Here is a 21,010-nt window from a genome sequence, read left to right as displayed (position 1 = left end):
TTTTAATATCAGAAATTTAGACCTGTATCACATTCCAAACGTGAGTGAATAGATTGTGTTCAAGTCACATGCTAAATATAATCATATTGTTCATTATATAAATATTTGAAACGACATGTCTAATTTATTTGAAAACAATAACGTACAAAGACTATTAAAAAAGAAACAATTTAGAAATTCTTCCGCTACTAAAAGCTGAACAGTTTAAATGTAAACTAGGATAGGACAAAAAATAGTTTCGACTACCGGGATTTCTTAAGAATAAACTTTCAATTGCCTGGAAGAAACAACCCAGAATTATCAGTACCAGGAAGAGTTAAAGAAATTATTTCAACTACCTAGTATTGTTAATAAAGTATAAAATGCCAGAAAAAAACAAACCAAGCGATTAACCACTAAGGAATTACAAAGAAAACAAACCAGGAATTTAACTATATTTTTGATGTCATATCTTACATTTCCCTATGGATATAAAAACATAAATAAATATACCTACAACATAAAAGAAAATGAGTTTTACTTTTAATACTGAATATTCTATTAAAAAAAATACATAATACCAGGCATAAAGGTATTGTAAAAGGTCAAACGTCAGATGACTAAAAATCCTATACAATTTTATGTGATTTTTAGATTATCTGATGATAATACTGTTCAATATTTTCAAGAATCATTTGTCCCGGAAAAACGATAAAAAAAACCATTCGAAATATAAAAACCAATAAAATAAGATTCCTAAGCTCTGCGTCCAAAATAAAGTCCAATGTGAAAAATTAGTGAAATATTTCTTTTTAATTTAATTAATATTTTTTTTTTATAATGAAGTAAAATGTAATAATAAAAAACAGGGTCAGCCCATAATTAATACTGGCAGATAACTAAGAAAAAACAGTCAATCCATATGTTTTCTTTTTATACTTTTTTTTCTATACGTTTGTTAGTATATGCATGAAACTAAATCAATACAAGAAGTCATTTCGACATTGGTTCAGCGTGCGCATTTCCATGCGGTGTTACTTCCAGGAAAAGCGCCATGGAAACAGCATTTTCCACCTATCGTACGTAAATTAGGTCAGTAAAGTCATTGCACCGTGTCAACATGCCATTACTGACTGCATCAATCAAATTTTAATCCCATTTAAGTTCAAAAACATAAATTATGAAAAATTTCAGTCTTCCACCTACCTAAATTGCCCGTAACCCAAAATATGTTAACAGAAACCCGTTCTGATGAGCAAATCCGTTTAAGAACTAATGTCAAGATAACGAATATCGAGGATGAAAACAACGACAAACAATGGAATGGTAGTAAAACAGAACCTTCGGAGGAAGCCGAACCAGGGCAAAGTAAAGAAAATGAAACTAGCAGCTCAAAGAAAAATGAGAGGCTGCTATGCATCCATGATATGCCAGATCATTTACAATTTAATCCATATATTGTGAGCGGATATCGGCCTCTTCAACCACCTTTGCAATGTGTCGGCAGTGTTTTCCAGTGGCATAACGAAAGCATCAATATTATCACACACGGTACCTACATATACATACTTAACATATATTATGTGTAAACATTCTGATTGTTTTAGCCATTCCAATTTTCTACATAATACTGACAGTACCGGATGTTCTTCCATGGCATTCCAAAGAACTTACTTTCCTAGCTTGGTGTCACATAGCGGGAATCTTGTGTCCCTGGATAGGAAGTTTTATATATCATATGTTCATGAACCTGAATTATGGACCATTGGCCTATTATGTACTTTTACAAATTGATATGATGGGTATATGGATTAGTCAGAGTATAGGTGAGTAAAGTCATAAGATTTACTTCTCCTAAGAAATCTCCATGAAAGAAAGATGGATAGATATCGCAATTACCATGTTAATATATTTGCTTATATTTCAATAATTTTCCTAATAATTGTGATTTAATTTTTGAAAGAATAAAATTTTGATTGATTATTTAGGTGCCCTTCCTCTAGTATTTGCTTCCACAAAATGTCTTCAAGATACAATTAGAATGTCTATCATCGTTTTTTACTGTTTGCTAAGTTTATGGGGATTATATAAGGTACGCCTATACAACTAAATTTGCAAAAGAAATTATAATAAATATTTTCTAGGCAATGATTGCATGGTCACCATGGGACAGGCGGTTATGTTTTCTTCTTCCATTCTTGACTCGAATAGGTTTATGGTGCCTGAGACTAACAAAGATAGGAGGAGGCGACCCCGCTGCTTTTATTCACGTCGTTTTACAAGTATATTAGATATTTCACATTTATTGTTCTTGTGTAATTAGGCATTTTTGTAGGATGTAATATCAATAACCGGGGGCTGCATAGGAGCAATCCACGTTCCAGAAAAATGGTTTCCTGGAAAAGTTGATTTGTTTCTCAATTCGCACAATATCATGCACGTCTTGGTAGTAGCAGCGGTCTGGAGTATGCATCAGGCTACCAAACTGGATTTACATTGGCTGGCGAAGAATCAATGTTACTAAATTATATTTCCAATGCGGGTCAGAAAGAAAAAACAAGGAATAATTACGTACATATGAAACTGCAGATTAAGATGATACAGCTCTGTAGTATGTGATTTTTTACTAATATTTTTGTTTCGGTCCTCCTGAATAAAATACTTATTCAGTTTTATCGTTAGTAAGAAGGGTTTTATTTAAAACAACTATGATGTTTCATGTATCATTTTAAGTATTATTGGTTTTATATTTAATTTAAACTGTGAATACATTGTTGCACTGGATCTATCTTAAATCTGTTGGAAATATTGCAATAAACGATATTCTAAATTAGCCATTAGAAAAGTTTTTAAATTATATTCAACGCAAATGCACATAGTATAGAACATTCTACGTCTACATATAGCACTTCTACGCACATATAGAACATTCTACGTCTGAAATACAGATTGGTAACTGTTATTATTTATTTCCAAACTTAATTATGAATTCTTTTTTTAATTTTTGTTCTAAATATTGACAATAATTTAGAAAACTGTATCTGAAGATATCACAGATAAAAAACGTTCCTCCTTTGGTATAAAAATGCACGTTGATTTCCATCCTATATATGAATATTTTTATCAGAAATTACCTCCTCTTTCACTTCCTTCAATTTCGAGATACTCTATATACACGAGTCTTCAAAATTTTAAAAATAACAAAACACTTATAAACCCGTATGTAAAAAAATACCGTATATAAAAGCATGTTACAATCACAATTCTGACCATATAGTATTTTATCACTACATACTGTTGGTACTGCTGTAGTTTGACGATTCTACATATTATGAAATGCTCTAAGAAAAAATAAGAAATTTATTATAATTGACTCACCTGTGCGCTTAAAATAACATAAAATAGGCACTTTAACTCCCAATACAGTTTTTTAAATGAAACATAACCGTCACTAATTTATATAAATCCTTCCTAGAATATTATTTAGCTCTGAATGCCTTATAACATCGAAAGAAATCAAATTTAACTATCGAATATTTATTTCACATGCCTAAATGTTTACATCATCATAAATACATTAATGGGCCTGTAACTGATAAAATAGCTTCGCGTTTTGCAACTCGTGCACTTTTATGAGTTGGTAACAGCTACCCAGGATTGGAAAAAATCACTTGTTTTTTTAAATAAAAGAAATCACATGTTTCTCGTTATATATTTGATGGTAATTGTTTATTAAATTAAAACTTCGTGTTTTTCAAAAAAGATTTTAACAAAACCTTCAATAAATTACATCTTTGGGTTATAAGCAAAATATCACATCGTGGCTTGGTATTACTCACATATAAATGCAATATATATTTGCAAAAGAAAATACTAAAAACATCTAGATTGACTTGCTTTTTTTTGATAAAGAAAATACCATAAAATGTAGAGATGAAAAATTAAATCGAGTTCAGTTACCCACAAAAATACAGTTTGAGTTAAGTAGTTGAGAAATAAGTTACCTAATTGATAATACATTCTCTACTCACTTGTAAGTCAAGAACATAAATCCTCCAAAAAACGTTTCTAGTTTTTGTTCCTTAATAATAAAAAGTAGCTAGCTCGCATCCTTTGCTAAGCATTTTTTCTTGTTATAGTAAAGATATACATATTTTGACAGAATAAGTAATACAAAAAGTATACAATACATGAAGTATAGTAATACAAAAGACGAATAACTATTTTACATAGTTTGCTGTGTTACTCATAGATTCTAAATTGCTTTGGGCCATACCTGTAAAATTGTCTTAATTTTATTTGAGTAAAAAAAGGACATAGTGGGTTCATACCAAATATATTATAATTGATTGAATTTTAAGAATTTTACCGGTTATTTCCTGGTGAAAGCAGAAAAAAGTTGCAAGCCGACTACATTTGAAGCAATAAACAAGAGATTCATACAAATGTTTAGGTATCAATTATGTTAGCTCAAAATAATACAACTTTAATAACATCAATCGTTTATTTTAAACAGTAAGTAAATCTCTAATATGGCTTAGTCCTATTTAACATCAATAAAGAATAATAATTTTATCTGATAAACATAAAGACGAAATGTTCATTTTTACAAATAAAAAAATATTCGTCATTTGTAAAATGCAAGGAATATTTAATTACATTTTGGGTGTCAACAAAACCCCAACTTATTGTTTTAAAAATAGTGACTATTAGACCAAAACACCCAAGTGTAGCCCTAAATTATTAATATCAATTAATAAATGATACTCATATTTAAAAAGAACCTCTGATTATGAAAGTACTCACCTTAATTTAACATACAAAAATATACAATCTTCTTAATTTAATGGTTGATCTGATTCAGCGGCGAAACTTTTGACCCTGGAAAACCACAACGGTGGAAAACGGTTTGTTAAGAGGTCAAAATTGCACGTGCTCTCGTGCCCTTGCTTTGACTTTGTAAAAACGGAGTAGTAACTCCAGGCCAGCTTTGCGTGACGACGATTTTTCTGAGTTTGAATTTGAAGTTCCTAAAATAAATAAAACAGTCAACAATTTGATTTGAGACTAAGCCCTATTTAAAATAGTTTGGATGTACCAAAAAAACCCTTAATAATAGTTTTCTTAAAGGTTATTAAAAATAATAAGTGATTTTTCTTGGTTCCCTAACTTTCCTATTCAATTTTTGTTTGAATTAAATTAATATCAGTTTTTTACAATTACCATGTGAAAAGTTTGTTCAGACAAATCAATTTCTCTTCGCCGAGAATTTTTCTTATATGTAGATTGGGCACCTTTCTGTAATTCTTGCCTTTCCACCACTAAAGTCACTTTATCATCGTTTAGCCTGTAATATCCAATCATAACCGGAGTTCTTGGACGTCTGGTTTTTAAGAGATTGACACATGCGGCAGGATCATCTGCTGAAGTTAACATCAAAACAGTACCTTCGGGAAAAAATCTAAAAATCAAGATTTTTTAAAAATGTTTATATTTTTTCAAATGTATGTAGTACCGCAAATATCTGTAATAGGCGACCAAGTGCCACGGCCTATAAAATTGATCTTGAAAGCTGTTTTCTCCATGCCGTATGTAGGTAGTTTTACTTATATAACACCCATTGAAGTTCAATCTGGGCCTTTCTATAAACATATTACGCCAGCTACCATAAAGGTCAGGGTTTGGGTTACAGTGTAAACCCCATATTCTGAGAATAAATTCATAGATCACCCACTAGTTATTAATATACATTGCTGTAAAGTCTAACCTTATACAAACAAGTCTCCATATTTCGGGATCTCGAGAGCATAAATAGAATCCGCGGCAAACTGCTCCAAACATCTCCAAGGATCTTAAATCCAAATCAGAAGAAACCACCCATTTTAATATTTCCAGTATGAGTTCCAATGGTAAAGCAGATATGTGAGTACCCTAAAATAACCTAATATATTTCCTTCTTGCATTTATTATAAAGTTCTGACGTACAGATTGTTCACTCTTAGGCGCACATAGGTACCCGGCCTTTGCCATTTTTTTCTGGATTCTGGAAAGTAGCTGTCCGTCTTCAATAACTTCATCATTGTCTGAACTGTCGCTTTCATTAGTATTTTCAACTTCTACATTATGTTTAAATTGAGTTACAGGATTTTCAAAGAAAAATCTCTTAATTATAATGTATTCAAATCGATATTATGAAATAATAAGTTTTTTAACAAATATATTCTTCTAGGAATCAACTATATACAGGTAGAAGGAAAAATTTAGAAATTTTGATGATTAATTTTCTAAAATATATTAGCAGCAGGCCACAACAATTAAAACTATATTCCTAAAGACATAATTATTGAACTACCCGCTTACCTTCAAATTCATTATCTTCTACCTCAGTCACGGTAGGTTTCGGCCTGTAATCCAATTTAAATTCAATGTCCGGGACCAACTGAACTGCTTTTTTGTAGCACTGAATTGCCTCATACAGTTTTCCAGACCTTTCGAGGTCAATTCCTGAAAATAATTATTTTTCCATCAAGAAACCAAAGTTCGTTCGTGTAGTCCTTTTTTTTAAATATATAATTTATTTTACGTTTAAAAAACTAGGCAGAATATTTATTTATTCTTTAACTTTTCAGAATATTCATTTTTGTTATCAAAGTTACCTACATATTGATGCCTGTAGCTTGTTTCTCTTTTCATTCTGTTTCATTAATTGTCCAAAAATAATGGAAATCAAAGATTTTTAAGGAAGATGAGGGATCAGAAATAAAATTGTTATTATTTTTTGAATAAAAAATCTTATATTTCACTAATAACATTAAGTTTCATTAAAGGAATATAAAAAAACAATTAACAGAGTGAAAAGAAATATGTTATAGTTTGTGTACCATAGAAAATAGTACTTTTGAATAATAATTGGATTTAAGACTTATGAAAACAGAAAATTTACTTAGAAATAAATAATTACACTAGCTTTACTTACTATTTATAAAGCTGCAATATTTCGTAAGAGAATTAAAATAATATATTATTTAATCATAAGAATAATAATTAAGAAATATTGAATACTAAAATTTCAGAAAATATAAAATCTTATATTTTGTGAATCAGTAAAAATATGTTATAGCAGTATCCTTAGCAATAATAATAATTTTAAATCATCATGAAAGTAAATTCTAAAAATTTAATTAATGTAAATTAGGAAAATGATTTGTGTTAAGATAGAGGAAAACCCCAAATACCTCATTTTGCCACATTTTAAAGTTTAGCATTCACTCTTGAGTGTATGCACTATCAGTTGCACTAAAAAATCCAAAGACATGTAGAAGCCCATTGACTAATTAAATATCTATAACAGATCTAAAAAAAATGTAGAAAGTCCTAACCATCTAAAGAACACAAATTTAAATAATCAATACTTTATAGATTTGGTGTGAGAAATATTTAGCAATGTGCATGAGGATACTATTTCTAGATATATTAATACCAAGAGTACAAGCGCAGAATTTTATGAAACTGGTTAGTGAAGATGACATTTTCTGGGCAGTTTTGGAGAGTTTGGGTGTCATATTTGATCACAAGTTTAGATTCCAAAGTCATGTGTCTAGGCTTCTTCAAAACCCTATTATAATCTTTCTAACATTTACAAAAGTAGAGATGTTCTTCACTTTAAAATAAAAAAGGATAATTCACTGCAAAGCACTGGTTTTGTGTCACCTTAACTATTGTAACTTTGTGTATGTCCTTGCTTAGATGAATTATCTACTAAGAATAAACTTCAAAAAGTGCAGAATTTATGCACAAATTTGATTTGCTTGCTTGGACAGTATGATTAAGTCAGTCATAAACTTTCTGAACTGAAATGGTTAGAAAGCTACACTTTGCTTGGCTTTCTTCATAAATTGGTCAAATCTAAATGCCCCCACGATTGACAAATTATCTTGGAGAAATGGTTAACTGTCATCGAAAACACTTCAATTTACTCTATGAAATACCTAAACTAAGTTATGTAATGTAAAACTTTTTTTTCCTTTGTTATATAACTTTTTTTATAGCTTATTGTGTTTCTAAATGTCCTGTTAAGTTAACAGCATAAAATAAAGGTGTGTATATTTATTATTTATAAATAGCATAAGCTAATTAATTAAAACATTAAACATTAATTTTATTGACTTATTTTTACTAACCTTTTAAAAACAATGCTTTAGCAATATCCTCTGACTCTGTATGCTCCTCATTAGGAACAAAAGGTTTTATACCACCAACCTGTTCTTTGATTGCAGGTTGAGAATAAATCTCTTGTTTCCACCTGGCTCTAAAAGAATCAAGGTCATGTGCCGCATTTTGCTACAAGGAAACACAAAAGAAAGACTTGTTCAGCTACTAGTACTAAAACAGATATAGGTAAACCTTACCACTTGTTCTCGCATAGAAGAGGAAGAGGGTTCATCTTGTTCCTCGCCTTCAGTTTCACCCGTAGAGGTTTGGCTCTTTTCCTGTTTTTTTATTTACAGAAATGTCAAAACATTTATATTATATAAACCAAGAGGTTTTGTACAGATACACAATATTTACTTACCATTTTTCTTACCAAAGGAGGAATTGTCTGTTTTACCTTGATTGAATTTTAGAAAGCACCCTACACGACTAGCTCACGGTCGGAATATCTTACAAATAAAATGTAGTTTTTTACCAAAATATTCGAGTTAAGCTTTGAGCCACAATCCAAAATCGACATATTTTCAAATAGAAATGGAAAATTAAAAATTCGCAGTACTTGTATTTGTTATTATGAAAATACTGTTAATGTCCCCCTCGTAGCACAAATTTGACAAGGGGAAAATGCTTTTAAATGGGTACAATTTTTGAGTAATAATAGGTTCGAACTTTTTCCAGCATATGCAACGTAACGGAATAACCTTGGCAGAATAATTTCGCTTTAAGGGCTATTAAAAATACATAAAATACACTACTTTTTGTTAATTTGAATTGAAAATAAAAATGTTTAAGCACAAATTTCATAAAATGTAAAGACATATTTAGAACGTATTATTATCTCCGAACAAATATTCTTGTCACTTAAACACTAAACCTCATAACAAAAAAAACCGAGTATCATTGTAAAAATATGTAAATTTATTGTTTTAATATTCAAAATTTATTTGCTTACAACAATATTTGAGTACAATTGTTCCGCTATTACAAGGGGAAAATGTTTAATCCGCAACAATTCGCCCTCACCTGACACTTCTCACCAGCCTTACCTGTACCTAAAATACCCCATTAATATTCTGTGTGCCTTTAACAGGAATTCCTTAAGAATTCCTACGATTACGGGCAGTTGTACAACATTTAATCTATCCTAAACAGGACACTAATTAAGACTAAACAGTAATTTAATTATTTTTTTTTATGGTAAACACAAGCACAAGAGGAAAGTCCTATGTCACTCTTGGAGTGGTGCTTGCGCGAAGATATTTGTGGGCTTGTATCTTGAATCGCTCTAGGTTGTATGCGTCGGGAAATATGTGAGGTGGAAGTCCGTTCCACAAATAAGATGTTCTCCAGATGAATGAGTCCCGATACAGCGACGTCCTTGGGGTAGGCAGGTGGACTCGATGTTGATGAGCCGCAACTGCTAGACGCGTCCTTCTTGCCGAAACAGCCCTGGGTGGAATCAGGCCTGCCAGCTCAGAAGAGCACTTACCGTGATAATAACGGTAGAATAAACAGAGATCAGCCACCTTTCTCCTGTGTTCCAGACTATCCAGACTCTTTGTCAGTTCTGGTTTGTCGATAAGACGAATAGCTCTCTTCTGTATAGAATCCAGCGGGTTTAAACTATGCTTGGGTGCAGAGCTCCAGACATGCGAGCAATACTCGAGGGAAGGGCGTATTTGAGCCTTATAAAGAGTCAGCAGCTGTTCTGGCGTATACAGTTTTTTCGTTTTAAAAAGCACTCCGAGTTTTTTGGAAGCCGCCCTGGCGACCTCGCCAACGTGGTCATGCCAGGACACACTGTTGGTGACCTCGACTCCTAGAAGATATAAAGATGATTTCATTGGCAATATTTTCCCTGCCATAACCAGCTCTGGGCCACCTAGGTTAGTCTTCATCGTAAATACTGCAGCCTGCGTTTTTTTAGCGTTAAAATTGACCAAATTGTTATTGCCCCACTCCAAGATTGTTCTAATATCATTGTTGGTTGACGCTACTTGTTGCTGCCTAAGATTCTGAGAACTTGCGGCTGTCGTTGGTTTGGCGAACTTAGATGTGGAAATAAGTGTGCTATCATCCGCAAAGCTGTAGATTGGATTGACAGTGGTTCCTAGCAAATCGTTGATATATATCAAGAAAAGGGTACCTATATTAATGTAATTGATATAGTAAATTATTACACTATATTTTTTTTTTGTTTTTAGCTTTTATATGTTTTTAGGGTTTAATGACTCATTTTCTTAATAATTATAATTGGGAAAGTCTTTATTCTTCTTTTAGTTGTAATTAGGTTAGTATGTTTTAACGGTCTGAGCAGCACATGCGCGCTAGCTCGTGTATGTGTTATCGGTTGTTTTTATAATCGCAGTTCAGTCCGCATTACTCTTAGCATTGTGTAAATTCTTGTAATAAAAAAATGTAATTTTCTATGTACAATGTTTAAGTGGTAATAAAAGTCTTTTTGAAAAAAAAAGGATGGGGGATAGAATGCATCCTTGAGGGACTCCAGCGTTAATATTAAATTTGTCGGAGAGGTATCCATCGACGGCTACTTGGATTGTTCGTTGTTCAAGAAAACTTTTGATCCAATTCAATAATGAGTTTTGTATGCTGATTGAGGAGAGCTTGGTTAGTAGTCCCTCATGCCACACTCTGTCAAATGCCTTGGAAATGTCAAGAGCGACTGAGCGGGACTCGCCGTGCTTCTCCATGGCCTCCATCCACAAGTGTGTGACGTAGGCCAGAAGATCGCCGGTGGATCTAAGCTTTCGGAAGCCGTATTGATGATCGCTGATTAGTCCAGATGATTCCAGATATCTTAACAGTTGTTGGTTGACTGCTTTCTCCATAATCTTCGATATTACTGGAACTAGTGCAATCGGGCGGTAATTGGAGGGCATCGTCTTCTTACCCTTTTTGGGTACAGCTTGCACTTGAGCAGTTTTCCAGCTTGTTGGAAATTGGCCCTGCTTATACGATGCCGTGAACAGTCTACATAAGGGAGGAGTCAATTCGTCTGCACAACGTTTTAGTATTAGGGCTGGAATTCCATCGGGTCCAGAAGCTTTGTTGGTGTCTACGCTTTTAAGAATTTTATTTATAATTCGTTGGGGAAACGAAATTTTTCCCATCGATGAATTCACCCTTGGCAAATATGGCGGTGTTTTGCCTTGCGAGTGCAAAGTAGAATTGGACGCGAAGAGTTTACCCAGTAAGTTGGCTCTTTCCCTTGCTGTTACTGCGATAGAACCATCATCTGCTGTTAGGGGTGGCAAGGCCGACTTAGCAAATCCTTGACTAACGGTTTTCGATACCGACCAGAAAGATCTTGTTCCATTTGGGCAGTTTAGCAGTTTGTTTTTGATCCTGTTGTTGTGACTCTCTTTGCATTCTTCAATAATTCGCTTGCAGCTATTTCTGGAGGCTAAAAAGTTTCTCTGATTTTCGATGGAAGGATGTTGACGCCATTTGCGATATGCTGCGTTTTTATTGTTTACTGCCTTTTTGCAATTCAGATTGAACCATTGCTTGTTGTTTGATCCGCATTTAGTAGAAAAAGGGATATAAGCTTCCATACCTGCCAAGATCGTCTCTGTAATTTGGTTTGCACATTCTGAGATGTTATTGGTTCTAAAGCAGACTTCTTTCCAAGGGAATGAGCGATAAAATTCCCGAAGATGGTTCCACTCTGATGATTTATAGTGCCACTTACTGCTATAGTGCCACTACCTTCCGCGGCATCGGAGGATCCTGCGTTTTAACCTCCAACTGGCAAGAGACTGTTATCAATTTGTGGTCCGATGTTCCTAGGGCGGCATGTACTGATACAGTGTACGAGTCAGGGTCTGAAGCCAAGACCAGATCTAGGAGACTCGCGAACTCACCGTCTCGATCGGGGATTCTGGTAGGTTCCTCCACAAGCTGCGTAAGCCCGCATATGGTGCCAAATAGCTCAGCTTCTCGTCCTTCATCGTCGTTCTTGTTGCAGAAGCGCAGCCAGTTGATATTGTGAACGTTAAAATCACCCATGACGATGATTTTTGCGCTTGGGTAGTCAATTTGCAGATGGTTAATGCAATCAACCAGGTTCAAAAAGAGCCGTCTATATTGGGTGTCGCTTGGTGGTCTGTAGATACAGCAGATAAATTTCGTGGCACCAGTGGCTATTATTTTGAACCACATGACGTCGAAGTCCGCAGGTTCAAGCGTTTCCTCCCGCTGGCAACTTAAATCGTTCTTGACAAATACTGCCAATCCAAAGTTTAGTCGAAATCGGGTGTGTAGATCGTATCCAGGATAAATGAGGTGAACATTTGTTGTTGAAGGTTTCACCTTTGTTTCTGCCAATGCCAGAATGTGAGGCTTATTTGATTGCAGGTGTTGGTGTACTGCATTAATATTGGTGTTTAGGCCTCTGATGTTGCAGAAATTGATTTTTAGGCATTTTGATCCGCCTGATGGATTCCCCCGACCAGCCTCCGCCCGGAGATCCGAATGGGAGGCGAGTTTACCTCCGGAAAGTTTTGGTCGTGAGGACGCCATCATGCATTTACTTTTCTTCTCCATTTCCTCTTTGGAAACCGGACACATCGACATGGCGGCGAAACGTGAGTTCCATGGAACCACTTCACGCCGCCTAAGTCCTATGTGGTGGTATTGAACCGGGCGATGCAAGTAAATTTATGTATTTACAATGCGTATTGGTACAATGTTCCACTACTATAACAAATAAATAAAGCGAAAATTTTTAAGAAGTTTAAAATTTAGTGGCAACGTCGCAAAATTCTTGTCTGTCAGCTGTCACTAGCATTACCAACAGCAAAATTTCCTAGTTCTAAAATTCCCTTTTAATATCCCACGCGAGCAACAAAAGATCCCTAGCGCATACCACGTTTATGGTTAGCTGTGCCGACATATTATAAAACAATTTTATTAAAGGCAATTTTTTTTTCAAAATTTCAAAATTCAAAAGTCACTTTGTCTGCGTTGGCAGTATTGCCAACACCTAGAATCTAAATTTTAAAATTCCCTTTTTTACTTTATTTAGGCAAAATGAATCCAGAATATATTGAGTATATGTATATTTATTAGCACTCAGAGATTCCTATTCCATGTTCTATCGAAATTTTCGTTTCATATTATTTTAATTTTTTAAAGCAAACTTTCCTAGAGGTTGCAACATTGCTTGTCACTGTCATAAATAATAAGTAGAATTTTTAATATTTCGTAAATCATCCGTAACTTTACTTTAGACACTAGGGTACCCCAAACATAACCTCCAAACGATAAAATACTTGCAAAAATTCCTTTATTGGCAAAAAGAAGTAATAAAAACCACTATGTTTTCCCTAAATAGGCTGTTTCAGCGTTTATCAATACAAGAAATAGTCACGGTGCAACAAATTAGCATCCGAACCAAAACCAAGTATGTTACAAAGCCAGTCATAGGTCATGGAATTAGTTTTAGGCGAAAAGTTAATTTTCCTGAAGAATACACTGTAAAACCCGTAAAATATACAAACTTGGCGGGCCGAGATCCTAAAACTGGTAGACTGGTAGTGCATGGTATTGGTGGAGGCATAAAACACAAATATCATTGGATTGATTGGATCCGAACAGGACCCAAAGAAGGTCCACCTCAAGTATGTACCAATTAATCCATATTAATTAATTTAGGATGTTTTGGTTATTCAATGTGACTTATGTAAGTTGAATAAAAAAGTTATTTAAGGTGCAAATTCACTGAAACCTATATCAAAAAATTTGTTTTATTTTTATTTATCATTCTGTGAAAAAAAACAATAAAAATATACATTTATAAAAATATACAAGCAAAAAAACGTTTTTTTGCGTTTTTCTCAAAACGAACGTTCAGGAAGTGCGTTTTTCATTAGAACGGCAGCACACTACACATATTTTGAACACATTTTTTTATTTTTAAACTGTCATGTACATTATAATGAATTTTATAAAATCTGGGGCGCACTCTATTACTCTGAAGGGCCAACAGATAAATTATGTAAATATGGTTGGATATATATTTTATGATACTTATTTTTTGTGAAATGTTCTAAAGATCATAAGTGCATATTTCTCTAATATGCTTGGTATTCTTTGGGTTATTCGGGTTGGTCTCTGACACAAGTTTTTTGTATTTGATTTTGGTAATAATTGTACCTTTTGCACTCAAAAACACCATTTTGTCATCAGAAATTTTGTTATGTGATATAACTTTATTATACATTTGAACTGATATTTTAACAATCTTAAAACCCAAATAACGGTGTTATAAATTGAAAATTAAATAACTACTGAAAAATATTTTAGATTGAAAAAGTCATCAAAGTCATGAAAGATGGCTGTAGAACTGCTCATATTGCTTTGGTCGCCTACGGGGATAAATTGAAATATATTTTAGCTACTGAAAACATGAAGGCTGGGGATTTGTTGAAAACCTCCTGTCATATCCCTAGAATACCTGGTACAGATGCTTATTACATCTATTTCTTAAAGCAATAATCAATTTTGTTAAATTTTTAGTAAGGGCAAATGAAGGTGATGCATATCCTTTAGGTGCCCTACCTATTGGAACACAAGTACATTGTGTAGAAAAATATCCAGGAGTAGGTGGGTTCTTGGTGCATGCTGCTGGAACCTATGCTACTATTCTTCGCAAGGCGCCAAACAATCATGTTGTTATATTGACACCCAGTAAAAAGGAATTTAGGTTAGAAATGTTCAATATCTCACCCTAATATAAATTAATATGTTATTTTTAGTTTACCAGAAATTTGTATGTGTACTGTGGGTAGAGTGAGTAATGTAGAGCATGGTAGTACACCTATTGGAAGTGCTCAAAAGAACAGGGAGCTTGGAAACAGGCCAAGATCAGGTATGTTTTTGGAATTGAAAAGTTATAATTTTTTCTTAATTATTTGATTTCCAGGTTGGTGGCATAGGAAAACAGGCAGGTTTGGACGAAAATTAAGAAAACCGCCACCAACAAAGACTATTAAAAGTAATAAAAAAGAACCACATGAAATTGTTGAGTTTACCCCTCCTAGACCTTTTGTAAAAACAATAAGAGCCCAATTTCGTTATTAAATGTATATGATTTTTAAATAAACACAAAATATAATTGTTAATGATTATTTCACGAGGCCTCCGACAATTTTCGTTAAAAACATCTTTTTAAAAGGAACATGAAAGCATGTTGCAGCTTTGTTTAATTTTGGGCTTTCAAAATTGAATTAGGACTCCGCTACCAATCGTTTTGAGTACGAGCGAAGAAGACAAAAAGGCGAGAAAGAAATTTGTCTAATATTTTACGGCATTCTTAAAACAGCGAACTTTTTATTCCAGGGCTGGTTTAAATAAAATTATGGTTTTTTGCATTTCAACGGCGCGGCGGCAGTGTGTGAGATAGGTAGGCATGCAAAAATCTACACGCTGCTATTAATACTAATTCACTATTCACGCTAGTAATTGGTCTAAGTTGTTTTGAAAAGATGAATATTATATAATATAGAAAAGGAACAAAAACACGACTTTCAATGCAAAAAGAAAACGTCCAGGTTCAAAAAAAGAATATATTCTTACGTTATTTTTTCTTATTTGAACAATGTCATTGATAAGCAATCGGTACACGGGTCCAACGGCTAATAATTTTTTAGTGACGCCCTTACACGCGTTTATATACAGGGTGAATGATGACCGATATTACGTTAGATGTAAATACACATTCAATTTTTCTGAAAATTAGGTTTTTATCGTAGTTATGTCGTGCAATGTACCATTCAAGTATTATTTGTTATTGTTTAGAATGTGTGTGTGTGTTAAGTAATTCTGTAAGTATTTTACAATTTTGTCTGTATTTTTTTATGTCACCTGTCAGGAAAAAATGTTTTTGAACTGTATGAAATATATTTTAGAGTCTGATGATGGCAAGAACACTTGCCGAAATGTATTACTTCCGAAATTAAAGGATTAGCATTTTATATGTGGAGAAAAGACTTCTCCTTCTAACATTTTAATATTAACATTGTGTTTTATGAGCAACTTAATCAAAAAGTCTAAAATTGAAGATATTAACTACTCAAATGGTGTTATGATGAGACTATTTATTTTCCATGAATAATGTGATCAAATAATAGCAAGAACATGTAGAAAATTTAAAGAAATGTATCCAGATCTACCTAATCAATAAATCGGGGAAAGTGTGTAAGGTTATAAAATAATTTTGTTAATTATTGCTTTAAATTAAAACCTGTATTAATTAAATAAAACAAACCTACTTACAAATGAAGAAGATAATTATGAATATATTGGCATATTTTACTGCATATCCACAAGCTTTAATTAGATGTGTTAAAGATGATTTAGGTTTGTTTTATTATTCAATTGAAAAAATATTAGCCAATCATAAAATGCATAATATAAATCTATACAAGTTCATTAAATCTCAGGGTTTGAAACCATAAGACTACCGCAGCAGGGTAGAATTCTGTGCAAACATTTTGATCCATGTTGATGAAGATACGCTGATTTTGTTGAAAGAAAAATAAATTGGACCACAGGAGCAAAATTTTCCAAAAGCAAATTGAGAATTGAAGACTTAAATAGATAAATTCATAATATAAATGCTGTTCCATCTAAGGACTAACAAGAATTCAGTCAAATAAAAAAATATCAAACTAAAAAAAAAATACCATAAAATCGAAGGTTTTATTTTATTTTTTGATTTTGAAAGTTTAACAATATTCAAAAATCAAAAAAACATTAACAGGGATAAAGGCACAATCCCTTATAGTCAAAAGTACTGTAACTATATAGTTTAGTTAGTGTTTAAGATTTGTTTGGCCATGCTTCATTGCTTTTTCCGCTCTATTAGTTGCATCATTAGGGTATAGGGAGATTTGTAAGTAGTTTTAGCTACATCGTTAGCGAAACACGTGTCGAGATTATAAATAAAGAGTTTTGGTCAGTAGTAAAACTGTGTCGTAATTTCTGTATTTTAAAATTAAAAGAAAAATCCACCCAACACTAGTAAAATGCTTAAATAAAATATAATACGGGTCTGAGAAACTGAAACTAACACTAAAATGCTACGTTAAAAACTAAGTAGTTAGTTAAATAATCCATAGATTAAAAATGCACTTGGAAAGGTTCTAAAATCATCTTTTTTTGCGAATGTAATTTTTTTCCAAGTATTTTTTGTACCAACTTACAGAGAGAGGTTTGCTGCATCCCTAAAACTACTTTAAAATATGATGTGAAGTCTACTTTTATGTTTTAAATTGCCTTGAAATATGCCAATATTTAATTGAAAAATTAATATATTTCTAAATTTTTACTACATTTTTCATATAATTTTAGGTGTGTCAAAGTGCAACGGTGTCTGAATAAAACGACTAGTTTTATTCAGACCTCTAAAAGCAATTTCCGTGGGCCTGAGAAACGGAGCCTGAAGGTAGAAAATGTTAAACAGAGTAAAATTCCGCTGCGTTCTGCTTATAAGCGAAATAAAATGCAGCTACGTTCTTCTGTTTTTCTCTGTATGTAAGTAAACTCGCCTTAAGACCTTTTATTTTTTTTGAGGTTATAATTTGATTTACACAAATTTTCTTTTGGATTTTGATAAGGTTATGTTTTGCCTGGTCTGGTATTTGATTTTTGGTTTAGATGCAAAGATTTTCCTTAGCTGGAGGTTCTAAAAGGATTAATAAACATGGATTTTAATTTAGAAATAAGAAAAAAACAGTTACAGAGCTTAAAACAGTATATCGCATCCTCAGAAGAAAGTGTCAAAGCGGTATTCAAGGCTTTAGATTGGACTATACCTAAAACACTACAGGTACTATTTACTGCTATACTACTGTAAATTAGTATTTGGGTTCTTATTTTTTATGCATATACCTAAATATTAATGTATAGTGCATCCACTTTTTCTTACAGAGACTTACTTCTTACAAGAAAACTACAAGTTTGGTCAAAGTATCTATAGGGTGCACATCTTAAAGTCACTGTTTTTATAGATCTGATTTCCAGTCTGTTGATCAGGTCTGATGATGCCTTTAAGGTCGAAACACGGGTACCTTATTTTCAATTTAAATGTATGTTTGAAACTTTTGATTAAAATCATAATCAAAAGTCTTAAACTTTGTTATACCATATTACACTGAATACTGTTAGCGCTATTTGCTAAGAGGAGTCTAGAAAATCTACTTATTTTAGACTTTAATTTGACTTGCACAGGTTTATTGTTTGGTCTAATAATGGAATGGATTATTTAAATTTTTGAATACCAAGAAAGGCTCAATATATTTTAATAAAAGTAGCAACCCAGTATGAAAGAAAGTATGATTTTTCTTTTCAACAAATTACATTAGCTCATTAAAATCCTAGGGGAGAGTTCATTAGTGTTTGCTAGTTTTATGCTTTATGCACTTGTTAGATAGGTTCTTTCTACCTGAGCTTTAGTTTATACTGCAAAACTTGTGTGTCAGTGTCTTCATGAAAAATGGATGATTTTTTTTTAATTTATATTTTTATTACTTCTAGAAGCACTTGTGTAATATTATTGATGAACATCTCATAGATCTATAGATCTAAACATCTGCTAAATATCTAGTTTATAGTTCAGGACAAAGAAAAGTAATGGCATGTTCATATGAAATGTGGTAATTTTATATTGTATGTTTGAATAGTTCCTCTTTTCTTGAAAAAATAGGATTGGAGATAATTCTCTTCTAAATATCTGTATATCTTTTACCTGTGGCTGCAAAAAATTCTGATCTTGCATAATCAAGAAGCATAGAACAGATTTGACACTAGTTTACATAATATAACATTTATATTAACACAAATACCACTTGTATGTAAATGGAAATCAATTTTCCCGATATTTCTATTTTAAGATTAAGATTAAAGGGCTATACTCTATAATAGAACTTCTGCATGATATTTCAGGTTGACATTACTCGGAATCATACTAGTATATCTTCTACAATCAATAAAAAAATGTTTTTTAGAATGAAAATCCCATGGTGTCATGTCCATTTAACCCAAAACATCTAGTCTCAGAAAAAACCTATGCAAAACATTTAGAAAAATGTAACCTAAGCACCGCAGGTTACACAGAAAAGGATAATTTTCTATCTGATCCACCTGAGGAAAGTGATGCTACTATAAAACTATCTAATGCCAAAAAAATTGAAATCCTAACAGCAGCTAGAGCAAGTAGATCTGATTTTAAACCAGGTATGTTACACTTAAGTCTGTTGTATTATTTCTATTGCAGCTTTATGAATAATTCATGAAAATAGGTTAACAGGTCTGATTCTTTTTTTAGTGAAGGGTTACCCTTGTGGTTGGCTCTACATACAAATAAACAGTTATTTATGTAGTATCTACAAAAAACGTGCAAAATAGGTAGACCTACATATCCTTTTGAAATATCCTTTTAACTCATTTGATATATAAATAAGTAATAACTGAAGAACTAATTCTTAATTTAGTTCTATCAGAAATTCTATGAGAGTCTGAAATCAAAACAATTTTTTCAACAATAATTCTTTATCTTAAAGCAACGGCCTTTATATTATTAGCTTTAAGGGCCAATATTTTTGAAAATTTTTTATTAGGATGAAAGAAAACTATTCAAGTGCTCAAGTTTTTTTTCAATTTGTCTTTAATGAATTTTCTTAGAAAGTTATATAGAAACTGTAAAAAAATACTGTCAGCAAATGTTCATGAAGGCCATTTTGCCCCTATATATATTTTAATAATATATTTCTTCGGGCAAAAATCTTGGCTCTTAAAATATTGTTGAGAAATTATTCAGCAATTATCACCAGTGAAAATGTCGGGTAATCAATAACAGATGTAAGGACAGTATTTTATTTGTATAGCTTGGAATGGAAAAGACCCAGACCCACTTACAGCAGATCGGTATACCAGCACATTTTCTGTGGATGAGAGGTTAGCTTTGTATGACTACACTGTTAAACATACTAAACCCCCTCCTAAACCTCACGAATTCACGCTGTAAGTATAACATATAATTTTTAATTCATTGTAACACATTGCTTAGCTTCAGTGTAAAAATAATTTTAGTGAATTTACGAACTCCAAAGAAGCAAAACAACTAACTGATGAAGAAAAACTGATTCTTGAACGCAACGCGAAACGTCGAAGGACTAAATATAAATCAGTACATACCAGTAAGAAAAGTTACACCGAAATCACCAGGGAAGTGATAGATAACCAGATGGGTCTTTATGTGGAGTGGATCAAACATAAGCAGGAACTAGAGAAAAAAGAAAAAGAAAGACTGAAAAGATTGGCAAAAGAAAAGCTTAAAAAACCATCTACAGTTGTGAAGGAGACTTACCACCATATTACAACTACCTATGATCAACAAAGCACAATGCCTTGGGATTATTATAATGCAATACCAACAGGTAGTAATCAAGTTATTACTGATTGGAGTCAACTTTATAAAGCTGGAATTGAAGCTGATTATTATTCAAATAATGGTAAAATCAATAAAATATGAATCATCGAGCTTTTTAACGTTTTTCTTTTTTTTCTTTAAATAGATCAGGAACCAACAGAATATTTGGCATCAGACGTATTAGCGGTCAATGACGGTGCTGATCCCCAATTATTGGATTATAATTGTGGTAACAGCAGCTTAAAGTTTAATGATGAAAGGAAAAGTGATAAATCTGGATCTCGTAAAAGTTGAAAGCGCTACTACTAATTTAATAAATAATTTGTTATGTATTTTCGTAAATTATTGTTTTTTACCCAAAGTATT

General features: G+C 32.5%; 5 protein-coding genes across 6 annotated transcripts in view; 3 read left to right on the top strand and 2 right to left on the bottom strand.

Annotated features, from left to right (window-relative positions):
* LOC126736620 (uncharacterized) overlaps window positions 1-3,468 on the bottom strand; it is a 46,052-nt gene extending 42,584 nt beyond the window's left edge. The window contains exon 1 of the mRNA XM_050441057.1: window positions 3,358-3,468. The gene's annotated coding sequence lies outside the window, so the exon portion shown is untranslated. The remainder of the gene's footprint in view (window positions 1-3,357) is intronic.
* Window positions 1,074-2,654, top strand: LOC126736628 (progestin and adipoQ receptor family member 4). Of its 2 annotated transcripts, none has more exons than XM_050441079.1 (5): window positions 1,074-1,530; window positions 1,587-1,805; window positions 1,968-2,071; window positions 2,124-2,261; window positions 2,303-2,450. In XM_050441079.1, exons 1-5 carry the CDS (start codon window positions 1,209-1,211, stop codon window positions 2,312-2,314), a joined length of 795 nt encoding a protein of 264 aa, XP_050297036.1. In that variant the 5' UTR covers window positions 1,074-1,208; the 3' UTR covers window positions 2,315-2,450. The 2 variants fall into 2 exon arrangements, with proteins under 2 accessions (XP_050297036.1, XP_050297035.1); XM_050441078.1 differs by having other exon boundaries at window positions 1,075-1,530; window positions 2,315-2,654.
* A 996-nt stretch (window positions 3,469-4,464) lies between the features above and the next one.
* On the bottom strand, window positions 4,465-8,782 carry LOC126736698 (F-box only protein 9). Its single transcript, XM_050441195.1, has 9 exons — window positions 8,552-8,782; window positions 8,388-8,468; window positions 8,160-8,319; window positions 6,340-6,483; window positions 5,965-6,095; window positions 5,747-5,910; window positions 5,495-5,686; window positions 5,203-5,440; window positions 4,465-5,009 (listed from the first exon to the last, which is right to left on the bottom strand). The coding sequence occupies exons 1-9, from the start codon at window positions 8,552-8,554 to the stop codon at window positions 4,818-4,820; spliced, it is 1,305 nt and encodes a 434-aa protein (XP_050297152.1). The 5' UTR covers window positions 8,555-8,782; the 3' UTR covers window positions 4,465-4,817.
* Window positions 8,783-13,424: 4,642 nt separating this feature from the next.
* On the top strand, window positions 13,425-15,335 carry LOC126736778 (39S ribosomal protein L2, mitochondrial). The gene is made up of 5 exons (XM_050441310.1): window positions 13,425-13,832; window positions 14,518-14,671; window positions 14,731-14,917; window positions 14,970-15,082; window positions 15,137-15,335. Exons 1-5 carry the CDS (start codon window positions 13,530-13,532, stop codon window positions 15,292-15,294), a joined length of 915 nt encoding a protein of 304 aa, XP_050297267.1. The 5' UTR covers window positions 13,425-13,529; the 3' UTR covers window positions 15,295-15,335.
* A 2,482-nt stretch (window positions 15,336-17,817) lies between these two features.
* LOC126736577 (U11/U12 small nuclear ribonucleoprotein 48 kDa protein-like) lies at window positions 17,818-20,976 on the top strand. The gene is made up of 5 exons (XM_050440978.1): window positions 17,818-18,043; window positions 19,221-19,449; window positions 20,100-20,235; window positions 20,305-20,726; window positions 20,790-20,976. Exons 1-5 carry the CDS (start codon window positions 17,918-17,920, stop codon window positions 20,936-20,938), a joined length of 1,062 nt encoding a protein of 353 aa, XP_050296935.1. The 5' UTR covers window positions 17,818-17,917; the 3' UTR covers window positions 20,939-20,976.
* The last annotated feature ends 34 nt before the right edge of the window (window positions 20,977-21,010 follow it).

Source organism: Anthonomus grandis, chromosome 5 (genome assembly GCF_022605725.1).
Source record: "Anthonomus grandis grandis chromosome 5, icAntGran1.3, whole genome shotgun sequence".
Lineage (NCBI taxonomy): Eukaryota > Metazoa > Arthropoda > Insecta > Coleoptera > Curculionidae > Anthonomus > Anthonomus grandis.
Note: the sequence above shows the minus strand (reverse complement) of the source record. Positions and strands in the feature narration are given on the sequence as shown.